Below are 13,728 nucleotides of genomic sequence, written 5' to 3'. Positions count from 1 at the left end.
AAAACAATGACTGATTTCTGTATTCACAGATGATGAGATAAATATAGAGCCTAAAATTGTGACAAAACCATGATATACCTGTATCAATGAGAGAGAGAGAGAGAGAGAGAGAGAGATGGGTTTAATGTCCACTGACACAAACTAGGTCATTTTGAGACTAACGCATGGTTCAATATTATTTAATTAATTCGCTTGCGCGTAGGGGTTTTTAGCCGTGCGAGGAAACCGGGAGGCCTGGAGAAAACCCATGAGGTTGGACAGGGGACCCTACTCCTTGACACATACAACCGGAGAATCGAAACCACACCACTTGACTCAATGACAAGACCTTATGATACAACGCGCATGCGCTAACCATTAGGCCATCCAATCCCCCCTAACACATTATAAAACCACTTACTGAGAATTGAGCCTTTTCTTCCTCCATTAATTTTGCCTGTCGTAAAGCTTCTACTTCATCTTTATCTTTACGTAACAACCTACATTAAATTATAAAGTTAATCATAATGTTAAGTTCATTTTCGCATGCGTTTTCGCCGGTGAAAAAGTTGGTCTAATGCAATTGTTGCAATGGGACCGTTTTCATGTAACCAGGGAAAACATCCTCAGAAATACCACAAAAACATTTACATCAAGTCTTACATGCATGTCTAAGTTAAAGAGAGAGAGAACTAGGTCATTTCGAGACTAACATATGGTTCAATTTTATTTCAATAATTCGCTAGCGCAAAGGTCCTTAGCAGTGGGAGGAAACCGAAGTACCCACAGAAAACACTACTCCTTGTCATTTACAAGCGGGGAATCGAAACCATGCCACTTGACTCAATGACAGACCTTGCGATACAACACGCACATGTTAACCATTCGGCCAACCAACCCCTCCCCAGGTTAATGAAAATGAAATGAAATGGGGTTCAACGTCCTACTGTTCTGGCTCTGACTTGGATAATGAAGACAGACAATTATATTGAATTCCAACTGCCAAGGGATCTTTTACGTGCACGCTAAATGTGTACACGGCACATTGGTTTTCATCCCATCCCAACGAATAGACAGCTGTACTTGTTAGACTTTGTTTCCTGCACCAACACCGGGAGCGAACCCGCAAATAATCGTTAACTAACGATCTACAGACATATCGAACAATGGAAAGCTCCTGGTTAATGAGAGCGCAATAATCATATACATATGTTTCATCATAAATTATTACGAAGATTTCAACAATATGTCCCCTAGATTTTGAAAAGATATAACTAACCTAATAAAATCATCATCTTTCATTCCGTAGCGTTCAGCACATTTATTGATAGCTACAGTTTGGTCTGGTGTTAATACATCCACATCTAATGTTACATCTAAAATATAAAACATTTATTGATAGCTATTGTTTGGTCAATTTTATTTCAATAATTCGCTTGCGCATAGGGGTCTTTAGCAGTGGGAGGAAACTGGAGAACCTGGAAAAAAAACACAAGGTTGGACAGATGACCCTACTCCTTGTCACGTACAAGGGAATCGAAACCACACTAGTTGACTCAATGACAGACCTTATGATACAGCGTGAACGTGCTAACCATTCCGCCATCCACCTCCCCTGGATTATAAATATATGATTTATATGATTTACCTAAATCAGCAGCTTCTATATCTGTATCACTACTTTCATCACTTTCTACATCACTAACAACTTCTTCTACAACTCCTCGCTTTCCTTTCTTCCCTCCTCCTCCACTTGAATCATCGTACGTAAAACCTATAGCAGCTTTATTATCAGATCTACAATCAAATAAATAAACAATCATCCTTTCATAACATACAGGTATCTTTGAGAGAGAGAGAGAGATGGGGTTTAACATCCACGCCACACAAACTAGGTCATTTCGGGACTAACACATGGTTCAATTTTATTTCAATAATTCGTAGAGTCTTTAGCAGTGGGAGGAAAATGGATGACCAAGACAGAAAAAACCCACAAGGTGTATCTTTTATCAGATATAAAATTCAAAATAACCATTGCAATGAAATGAAGTTTAGCGTCTTACTTTCTTTTCTGCACCGACTGGCCATGACATGTGCTATGAGGGATATATAACACTATAACCTTCTCTTATTTCAAATTCCAACTGTCAAGCATGCCAATGTGAACACGAGGACCTCAGTTTTTGTCCCATCCAAATGACTATACATTGTCTCTTGCCAGGCTCTTGGTCAAGCACCACTGATAAGGGGGAACCATGCCAGAAATATCCTGATGTACATTCTCAGTCAACAGAAGGATCGACCACCTGACCGACAGGTTAGCAAGTCAACATCCAAGTTGGAACCATGCTCAAAATCCCAGTGTCCTCAAGGTTAGCGAGCCAAAGTCTTACTCAATGAACCACCATGGCTCCCCCAAAAACAATTTTGGAACTGGTATTGGCCTTCTCATTTAAGTTTGTAAAATCTATTACAGGTTTATTATGAAATCTATAATTAAAAATCTTCAAACTTGGAATCTATAACAGGTTTATTATCGAATCTACAGTTAAAATGAACAATCTTCAAACTTGGAATCATCCATTCATAAAATACACACATTGCCTTTCTCATTAAATTTTTGACTAGGTCAGTTTTTGGGGTTATCTGGTTCACAAATGAAAGTGTGAATTTGTATGAACAAAAGAATGTAAGCACTGTCCGAGCAAAATTTCCCTCATAGCACACTGTATGGCATATGCCCGTCTTCATTAGCCCAGTTCGGAGCAGAACAGCAGGACGTTAAACCCCATTTCATTTCAGAATGTAAGCGATATATCAGAATTTCTTAAAATTATTATTAGAAGTTTATTATATAATCTTTGAAAAGCAAGACTTATATATAATCAAGTTTACTTGACATTAGATACACTATATTAACAGTCTTGGATATTCCTTATTTTGTTTAGACAGTGAATTTGATTCAACTGTATTGTTTTTATACACATGAAATAAATTACTTTAAATATACTAATTGAAATTCACTGAATAATTCTAGAGAGAGATAAATGGGGTTTAACGTCCACTCGACACAAACTAGGTCATTTCGGGACTAACGTATGGTTTAATTTTATTTCAATAATTCGCTTGCGCGTAGGTTCTTTAGCAGTGGGAGGAAACCAGAGGACCCGGAGAAAACCCACGAGGTTGGACAGGCGACCCTACTCCTTGTCACGTACAACCGGGGATTCGAAACCACGCCAGTTGACTTAATGACAGGCCTTTGCACGTGCTAACCATTCGGCCATCCAATCCCCCTGAATAATTCTAAATTCAATAAATAAGTCTAATTCTTCTAGTTCCTCTGCATAAACAAACATCCTTATATTTACAAATTCTTTGTTTTAAAGATACATTAGTTAAGAGTTCAATAAAGAGTTAGCCATTCTTGCTATAAGAATTTAAAAATAGATGATAAAAAAGAAAATACTGAAAATTTCGGTCAAATTACTTTATTCTGAACATAGTTGTCAGAATTGGAAGTTTGGACTAGAAATAAGCATCAACTGTCTCTGCAGCGTCTTTGAGAATTGCCAATCATTTGATTGACAGACAGTAACTCCACCCAAATATTCTCGATTATCAAGTAACATTTTCTATGGCTACGGTACCCTCAATTGGCAGGCCTTTCATCGGCAGTCACCGGTAGTGACGTCAGTGACTAACGGTACTGACAGTAAACGTCAGTTAGGTCAGCCATTTATTGATTTACATCATTTTAAATGGACGACAGTTTAAATACAAGCTGTATCCAAGCCATTCGAGAGTCTATAGAGTTTATTTTGAGCTTGTCATATAAATAAAGGTCTAATTAATAATTTCTATAACATCTGAAGCGTAAAGAAAGACTAGCAATAGGCAGATTTAGCTCTTAACTAATGTATCTTTAAAGAAATAGTTCAAAATTACTAAAGGGAAGTAACTCTGCCAAAGTGCCCTAATGTCATATTATCTCCCCTTAGACCACAAATCATGTTAAATTTGCTTACTTTTTCTTTTCCTCTTCATTACTCGGATGATTGATTGGACCAAATTGTTCATCTAAATATATCTGATGTAAACTTTGTTCCTCAGTTACTGAAAATAAACAAAACATCTCTAAATAGTTTGTGTTTTTATGAAAATATAAATCTAATAATTATTAGGAATTTTATTCTCTCTAAATTATGCTAGTCAAAACAGAAAAGTTGGATCTTTTCCTGGAAGATAATAATAAGAATAAAATACTACGTGATGGAAATAACGGTATCTGATTTAACTGTAAAAGGCATAAAAGGGGCATTAGGTAAGATTAGATAAAGAGCTGACAATTCTCGCTATAATAGTTACAAAATAGATAATGAAAACAAAATATGCTGAAAATTTCAGTCAACTTGCTTTACTCTGAACCAAGACATTAGTGATTCAATTTTAGACTAGCCTCTATCGTCATTAATACTGTTGTAATGATAATAAACAACGTTTTAATTCGCTATTTTTACGGTAACCGCATCAAGCACAAAACGTATTTTAATCCACTAAATATCACAGGCATTAGGAGTTGGTTACGGTCTTGGTAAGTTAATTAATGTCTAATTAATAATTTAGATAACATTTCAGGCCTAAAGAAAGACCTACAATAGGCAAATTTAGCTCTTGAATGATATATCTTTAACTGTACAAGGCATTAATGTTTCAAAACTCGGAAAACCGAAGAATATTAAATTGATTTAATAAAGAGATCGAGCATGTGAAACTCTCCTTAAAAATGTACAGAAATTTATTTTATAAAGAGATCAAGCACGTGAAACTTTCCTTCAAAATGTAAAGAAATTTCATCCCATTTGCAAGGTGTGTATAAGCAACAATATCTAATATCTAACCCAATACATACATCCAGCAGCTTCATTTTCTACCAGTGAACGATATCTTTCATAATTACAATGTCTTTCTTCTTCCTCATCTATACTCGATCTAAAATTATAAATTAACAAAATTAAAATATCTATTTATATTCTTTCAATAATGCCAAAGACTAGATCAACGAATTTAAAAGAAAAAAAAAAGAATATTAAAGTGACGAATGTACATATCGATGAACGTCTGTTTTAAAAGCCTTCCTAAAACGTAAAATACTTATTACAAAAAGAATGTAATCAATAGAAGTCTAGATAGACTTAATATAAAGATTTTTTTATATCCAGGGCAACTAGAGATTTCATATTTAGTATGATAGAACGTTTGAGAAATAATTCCACTTTTCTTGAGTTGCTTTCCTTAGTTTGTTTTTTTATTTTGAGTGAAATTCGTGACTGTAGGCACAGTGGACGCTTACAACTAGTCCCCCCCCCCCCCCCTCCGCCAATTCCCTTCACTTGATCTGATGTTTGTGGTGTCTATATTGTTCATAGGTTTGTCTTGTGAATTTGTTTGTGTTTGGTGCAGTCTTCCTGCACTTACTATTCTTTAACAGCTCTCATTTCAGACCCACATTAATTGAAAACACTATTCGGAAAATACACTTAATCCAGTTATAAATTTAAAATATATAACCGGATCACAAACAACCACAATACTTTAACATATACAAACTAGCCTTTTGACGAAGGTTAAATTTTGTAATTCTGTCTACCAAGTGGAGCTATGACCTAGAATAATAATGAGACCTACTTAAGAGGGTTTGTTAACTTGCCATCAGTTTCTGGTATAAAATCTAAATGCGCTCGAACATCAAATCTGTCAATCATATTGTTGGTATGTCCTTGCCATGGCATCCTACAAAAAAATAAATTTCACATCACTATTTTCTTAATTTCTCTGAAAAATCCTGGCCCAGTTAAGAATTTACTCATAATTGTTCACCTTATTTTAACTAAAATATAGCCCTTTATAAAACTTTTGTTGTTTTAATGTATCAAATACATCAATAAGAAACTATGTGCAAAGTTTTGTGTTTCTGGATCAAAGATATTTTTCATAAACAGTGATTGAAAGTTGAGTAAATTCTTAACATAAGTCAAAATGCTTTGTGAAAATTGGGTCAGATCTCCACAAAAATGAATAGGAATGGATATCAGTCAAAATGAATCGATTCTGTTCACAATTTACAAAAATATAATAAACAGAAAATTTTGTAAGATTCAGCATCTTCTGCAGATCATATACTGAGCGCCATGGAAAACGCATCACTTAGTTTTTCGTATAACAAAATGATCCTGTAAACATATCTTATTTATTTTGCTTCTTATTGTGAACAATATTCAAATGGGAACACATCAATAACAACACATTTGTACACTTATGGATGTTTAATCTGTAATCAACGGTACAAGGTCAGAGGGGTCAAAACCAAAAGTACGACACAGATGTCAGTAGCGCGTGTGTCCTCCACGGGCTCTTACGCACGCTGCGTAGCGATGTCACATGGAATTTACCAATGTTTGAAAGAAGGCCTGGGGCAAATTGTTCCATTCTTGGACAGCAACGGTGTGCATCTGTGGTCTCCGATACAGACCGTGTCCAATCTCATCCCAGACTTGTTCTATCGGTGCCATGTCCAGAGACATGGCTGGCCAGTCCAAGACATTGATGTTGTTAGCAGCCAGGTAGTCCATACTAAAACGGTCGGTATGCGGAGGTGCATTATCCTGTTGGAAGTGCTGAAGTTGTGGGTGCGCTCGAAACATCGGAACAACAATTGGTTGCAAGACCTCATCACGGTAGGCTACAGCATTAACGCGACCCCTGCAAATGTGTAGGGTGGTTCGGTGATCAAATTTGAAGCCTCCCCACACTATTACACTTCACCCACCCCATCGATTCGTTTTGAAGACACAGCAGTCTGCAAGACGTTCCCCAAGACGTCTCCACACACGTTGACGGCCATCAGCGTGATAAAGATGAAAGCGGCTCTCATCACACTGAAGAGCACACTTTGCCAGTCTACTCTTCTCCATGTCTGGTGTCCTTGAGCCCATATCAAACGCCGCTGACGGTGATGATCCCTGAGGATAGCTCCAACATAAGGTCGTCGTACACGGAGTCCTACTTCTCTTAGACGACGTCTTACGGTGTTGGCACTTACTGATCCTTGTCTTCCGACGACTGCTGCACCTGTTCGAGTCGCTGGGCGGAATCTGTCACGCAGATGAGTGACCCCGATGTAGTGTTCTTGAGTCTGGGTTGTAACGCGTTGTGGACCAGGACGTTGGCGGTCACGTGTTGATCCAGTAACTCAATCACGTTCCACCAACCTTACAATATTGGACTGATGACAATTAAAGTGTCTGGCAATAGCACGTGTAGACATGCCAGCCCTGGACATTTCCATGGCTTCATTCCGTTGATTTTCAGTAAGTCTCGGCATCACTAGCTCGATTCCTTCACAGGTCCAAAAACAAATTATGACAGATTGGCGTTTCACAGTTCATGTACTGCACATTAAGTTGAAAACATGCTTTTAAAAGGCTCACACACAATGCTGCACGTGAATATTGGGTTTTTCATGTGCATCTTGTGCAATTTTTTTTTTGCACACGGGCCAATATTTTTTGCGTTTGGGAGCATTGTGTGAAACAATAGTTCATAGTATTGCATAATATTATACATACAAAACCACCTAGTAATAAAATATTTGGGAAAAAAAAGTGATGCATTTTCCATGGCGCTCAGTATATAAACAAGATAAGCGTTGAGTAAATTCTGGACAGGAGACCACACTCCCTGTCACGTATGTAAGTGCAGAATTAAAACCAAGCCACTTGAGACAATGACAGGCCTTATGATCAAACATGTGATAAGTGTTGGGTAAATTCTTTTGGTGGGACTCATTTTAACTGATGAGACGAACATATGATACAATTTTATTTCAATAATTCAAAGGCGTCTTTTGGTGTGGGAGGAAACCGGAGAACTCACCAAGTTGTAGAGGTGATCTAATTCTTTATCATGTACATGCTTGGGATAACAGGGAGAGAGAGAGAAATGGGGTTTAACGTCCACTTGCAACAAAGTAGGTCATTTCGGAACTAACACATGGATCACTTTTTTATTTCAATAATTCACTTGCGCGTAGGGGTCTTTAGCAGTGGGAAGAAAACCGGAGACCCCAGAGAAAACCCACGAGGTTGGACAGACGACCCTACTCCTTGTCACATACAACCACGCCAGCTGATTTGGGATAATAACAATGCCATATGGTTCAATTTTATTTCAATAATTCGCTTGTGCATAGAAGTCTTTAGAGTGGAAGAACACTTGCGCATAGAAGTCTTTAGAGTGGAAGAACACTTGCGCATAGAAGTCTTTAGAGTGGAAGAACACTTGCGCATAGAAGTCTTTAGAGTGGAAGAACACTTGCGCATAGAAGTCTTTAGAGTGGAAGAACACTTGCGCATAGAAGTCTTTAGAGTGGAAGAACACTTGCGCATAGAAGTCTTTAGAGTGGAAGAACACTTGCGCATAGAAGTCTTTAGAGTGGAAGAACCGCAGTTCCTGGAGAAAAGCCTAAAGGTTGGACAGGCGACCCTACTCCTTGTCACGTACAAGCGGGGAATCAAATCCATGCCACTTAAACTCAATGACAGACAGTATAACCTTTGATCAGTTCATGTAAATTATCAGTATTGATAGTCGCTTTTAAATTAGTAGTTAGTCCCGATTTTCAGTTTCCTTAGAAATTTATATTTTAATCAGGAATAAATAATCTAATTCTCTTGCTTACATGCTTTGTGGTCCTTCAGCAGCCATGGCTGTAGCTGGATCTAGATGTATCTTGTACGGCCTTCCATACACATGCACAAATTGGGCAGGATCTAATTTCTGGAATTATACGTTTACAATTATATTTATATGCCTAAACATTTCTAAAAGTAAAACATGGAAGTTCGGGACTATAGAAATGAAATGGGGTTTAACATCCTACTGGGCTAATGAAGACGAGCATACTGTGAGGAAAATTCTCCCCGGACAGCGGCACTGCAGCCAACTTCATTTTGAATTCCAACTGTCGGGGGTTTCTTTTTTTACATGTACACAGGACCTTAGTTTTTCGTCATATCTAAAGGACTATACATTGTTCATTGCAAGGACTTCTGTCCTACATCATTGACAAGGGGAACCACACCAGAAAATCCCAATGAACTTTCACTGCCAATGCAGGAATCGAAAATGGGACCTCAAGATTATTGAGTCAACGTCCTACCCACTGAGCCATAGGATACAGGTTAGAATATGATAAACCTGGAAGGAATAGATTCTATGTATTTCTTAATGAATTTTAGGGTACAATGGCAGCTCAAGCCTGGGAGTGACATACATATATTCATTCATTATTATGAAGCAGAAAAGCTTAAGGCTGGATCCATTCACTGGATTTGATATTTTTTGTTTATTTCTTGCAATGTCTGTGGTTTGTTTTGAACGCAGGTTATTCTAATAGAAGTGGCAGTCCATTGCTACCAGGCCTACATGTATGTTATTCTCCGTTCCGAGCTCCCCCTATACACCAGAATTCAGCCTCGGGACAGCCCTTGTGTAGCCACCAACCCTGAACAGATAAACGACAGTCACAAATATTAGTATAGATGTATATATATCATAGTCATCCAGCATTAATCCTCCACACCTGGCACCAACCAATTGTGTGGGAGCTAATTCTGCCTATTGCAGGTTTTTAGGGTGGGGGGGGGCTTAAAATGTTATATGAATTATTAATTAAGCATTTATTCACAAGACAAGCCAATGTACATATATTATAGCAAGAACGGACAGCTCTTTCAATGTGTGCATAACTCAGTACACTTAAAATTCCAGGAGTATTCCAGGAGTTATTTACCAGATTCCAGGAGTACCTGTATAGAATTCTACATCATAATGTATTTTTTTTTTCGCTTGCTGAACATTTACGACGACGAAATCATGAACTTTTGAAGAAACATTTGATGACTTCGTTCAGTTTTATATCTTAAAATATATTGCGAAACCATAAGTGTTAATTTTCCAGGAGTTTCAAGGAGTAATCATGTTTTTCCAGGATTTCTCAGTACTTGAAATCACATTTTCATTCTTGCAAAAGTTTCAAGGAGTGTGCGAACCTTGATCTCAAACGTTTGATCTGGTGACACCTTTAAATTCTTTGTCGGAGAGTTCAAGCTTTAAAAATAAAAAAAAATTAAATTAGGAAACCAGATTACAATTTTCTCGTAAAACTCCCTGCGTCTTTCTGCTCTCTTTTTATAGTCAACCATCAATCCACGGATTTTCCGCTCCTGTTTTCTAGCCTCGTGCCACATTTTTGTGGATAATGTGGAACAGGCTCTTCAGATTCCTTTAGGTATTGTTAACCAAAATTATGAGGTGCCATGGAGAAAACAAATTATCCTCATGAAACTGAAAGTAGAGGAAATAAAAGTTAACAAAAGTTATCACAAAAACCACAAATATTATATAGTCAAATTATCCTCATGAAACTGAAAGTAGAGGAAATAAAAGTTAACAAAAGTTATCACAAAAACCACAAATAATATATAGTCAAGTTTTGAGTTATGAAACATCCCTAACAACACCAATGCTTATTCCATGCAATGTCTACACAGGAAGGAGAGACAGAGGAATGAATGAATGAAATGGGGTTATGTCCTACCCTTCTGCTCCCACTGGGCTAATGAAGACAGGCATACATTTTTTTGTCCGATGCGAACAACTATACATTGTCCCTTGAATGCCAGGCCCTTTGTCCTGGACCACTGACGCCGGAAAATCCAGATGAACGTTCTCGGCTAACTTGGGGCCGAACATGGGACCTTCTGCTTATCGAGCCAACGTCTTACTCACTGAGCCACCACATCACAAAGACAGGACAGAGAAAACAGGTCGTGTATCCACTCATCACTAACTAGGTCAAGACCAACATAGTATATATTCAGGGCTGTCGGTAATTTTTCACAGATGATTAGCAGCACTGCTAATCAAAAAGTCTAATTTTGCCAAATTTGATTAGCAAATTTAAAAATTGATTAGCAATTTTTCAGTTTCAACATAAAACACCTAAATAACAAGATTATTTTAATTTTAATTTATAACAAATGATTAGATTTCATTCTTAAGATTTTTTAGAATTTTAGCACTGCTCCAAGTAGCTGTGAACATTTCTGAATGTAGACTTTTGGTTAGGCCTTATGTCTAAAGCCAATTCTTGTCAGTGGCTTCCGAAGTCCCACTCATTTTAATTCTTATTTCTTTGTTAGAAAACAATTTCGTCTGCTTTATATCGTGTGTTACTATTTTTGTTCAATCAGACGCACACAGTATTTTACGAATAATCTTGATTAACTAGACGCATGCGATATAAACAATATTTTACGGGAATTCTTACTTTGATTTCTCATTTTGTAATACGTTTACATGTATTTATTTTTTATATCTTATTTACAATACGTGGGGGATACACTGAAATTATTTTTTTCAAATTGAATACTGATATAATTACTCGAAATTGACATGTCTCACAACCCGAGTGGTAGCCTACTACTTGATTCCCTATTTCCGGTTTAATAGTCCCAATTCATAGAGTTATGTCCCTGTATTATATAGTATAATAAATTGAGCCTGGGTAGTTTGAGAAGAAAATGTCACTATGGTAGGGTGACCCGTGCACTCTACAGAAAGTTGGTCTCGACACGGCTAAATGTGCACGCTTCAGTTGCGTGTCTCGAACTGATTTCTGACTACCCCGCACTCTCTTTGAGTTGATAAATAGCCATGGCACGTGCAATTCTCTACAAATATATCAACTATTACAGCCGTAAAAAATCTAATGTTGACGATTTTGAATAGCAGTAAAATTTAGCTTCTTGGTTATTACAGCAGCTTGAGAAATTTTGTTTGTTTTATTTTTTAAATTGCTCTATCATTAACTGAACCGTTAAGAGCCGCATCTTTTGGTTTAGTACAAATAATATCTCTGAAACACTCAGGTTAGACAAGAACATGATACTAGCAGTAGTTTCATTTTACTTTTACAAGTTTCTTAAAACAATTGTTGAGTTGTCTAAAGTGCTTATTTCTAAATTCAATTTCTTGTTCTAGCTGTCTGTTATGTTTCGTAAAAAAGTAGTTTTGATTATCCCGACCTGTCAATCAGACGTAGAATGGTCGATAGACTGGTTAAGCGAGACTAATTTCAAAACAAGGGCGCGTAACCTATCTTTTACTCAAAAGTGTCTGGATGTTATGGACGACACTTGGAACCAGTTGTGTGAAACTGATTTGAAGCTTGGCATATATATTAATATTGTGGCGTAATTGTCGAGATATTTGGAGATATTTATTTATGGTGGGTCACCCTAACTATGGGGGTACTCCATTGAATGTTCCGGAATTGAAATTCTCTCAATCCCAAAAATAGTGACAATCGAGTGAAAAGGTGGATTTCCAACTTCTTCCTTTGCATACGCTTTAGCTTATTTTCCAAATCCACACTAATTCTCGACACCAATTTCACTAAAATTACATCGCTTACAATAGAGCGATGCTCATAGCAAAACCTTCATCTTGTAATATAGTCATTTTCATGCATGTTGGTTTCACCGTAACAGGATTGCCCGTGATAGAACAGATCAAAGAATAAAATTGCACATAGCCACTATACGAATATACAGCCAACTATATGAACTAATCTTGGTCGTGATCGGTAATCAACAAAAATCGAGGAGTAAAACCTATTTAGTATTTATTCTATACATTATTGTTTATTTAGCAATAAGTAAGGGTTTAACAGTTTATTTAACAATAAGTACAACTTAGTTAATTGACTGCTATTATAATAACAAGGGGGTGAAACAGCCCGATAAAAAGATAAGTTGGGATGAAACAGCCCGAGATTGAACGGTTGTGGGATGAACTGACCCGCATCCTGTCCAGTGGCTGGTATATTAATTTTTCATTATCTATTTTTGAACTACATCTAATGGACCTAGGGATGAATATCAATCAATGTACAGCCTGTGATCAGTCGTTGGCGTTGTGCACGTGTGGATACATACACTGTCACTGATCGGTAGAGATCAAGCCGGTTCGATCGGACTCAGAAATTAAAGAATGGAAACATCTCCAATGTTTTTAGGCACACGAACTCAATCTTCAGAAAGTGACATGGAAATGATTTGCACATGGCATGGGCAGAAAATATAAATTACCCCTGCTTAAACAAAACATTGAGATAGTTTTGAAATGACAACCTTCCATAGAATGAACAACACTAGCAAGCAAACTGACTGCAATTTTCACAAGTTCTGCTGGCAGAAAATGGTGGATTTATGTTTTGTCACCCAGACTGAAATGGCAATACTAAATTTAATAGATAATAATTTAGCCTGGATAATCGAACCTAAGCTTTAGCTATTCACACATTCGCGAGATTTCCAAAAATGGCCAAGTTTTACCGCAATGAAAGTTCTGCCCCTAAATAGCCGTTACACATGTTAATAATTTAAACATTTAAAGATAGGATCCTTCACTAATTAAAAAAAATCAATAATAGTTGACAGTTCTCCCATCATGCCCACAAATTTCCCGCGAAATTAAATCAAAATAAACTTAGCGTCGACTGCTAGACGATAATATTACTAGTGATTTTCGTGTGATTTTGAGCAAAATACCGAATTTACTCGGTGAAAGCATATCAAGAATTTCCAGAAGCCACATCGAAGAGGAAATTTGTTATCCTGAAAG

At 37.1% G+C, this 13,728-nt stretch overlaps 1 protein-coding gene across 4 annotated transcripts in view; it reads right to left on the bottom strand.

Annotated features, from left to right (window-relative positions):
• LOC126822359 (CLK4-associating serine/arginine rich protein) overlaps positions 1–13,337 on the bottom strand; it is a 30,008-nt gene extending 16,671 nt beyond the window's left edge. For 3 of the 4 annotated variants that reach the window (XM_050551221.1, XM_056101143.1, XM_056101144.1), the window contains exons 1-9: positions 13,236–13,337; positions 10,191–10,386; positions 8,720–8,817; positions 5,668–5,772; positions 4,892–4,971; positions 4,008–4,095; positions 1,628–1,776; positions 1,259–1,355; positions 401–479 (exon numbers count right to left, since the gene is read on the bottom strand). In XM_050551221.1, the coding sequence (XP_050407178.1) occupies positions 401–479; positions 1,259–1,355; positions 1,628–1,776; positions 4,008–4,095; positions 4,892–4,971; positions 5,668–5,772; positions 8,720–8,817; positions 10,191–10,289 (795 nt within the window). In that variant the 5' untranslated portion in view covers positions 10,290–10,386; positions 13,236–13,337. Of the gene's footprint in view, positions 1–400; positions 480–1,258; positions 1,356–1,627; positions 1,777–4,007; positions 4,096–4,891; positions 4,972–5,667; positions 5,773–8,719; positions 8,818–10,190; positions 10,387–13,193 lie in introns of all 4 variants that reach the window. The other variant, XM_050551220.2, reaches the window with a different exon arrangement.
• Between the last annotated feature and the right edge of the window lie 391 nt (positions 13,338–13,728).

This window comes from Patella vulgata, chromosome 5, assembly GCF_932274485.2.
Source record: "Patella vulgata chromosome 5, xgPatVulg1.2, whole genome shotgun sequence".
Classification (NCBI taxonomy): domain Eukaryota; kingdom Metazoa; phylum Mollusca; class Gastropoda; family Patellidae; genus Patella; species Patella vulgata.
This window is presented reverse-complemented; position numbering and strand designations above follow the sequence as displayed.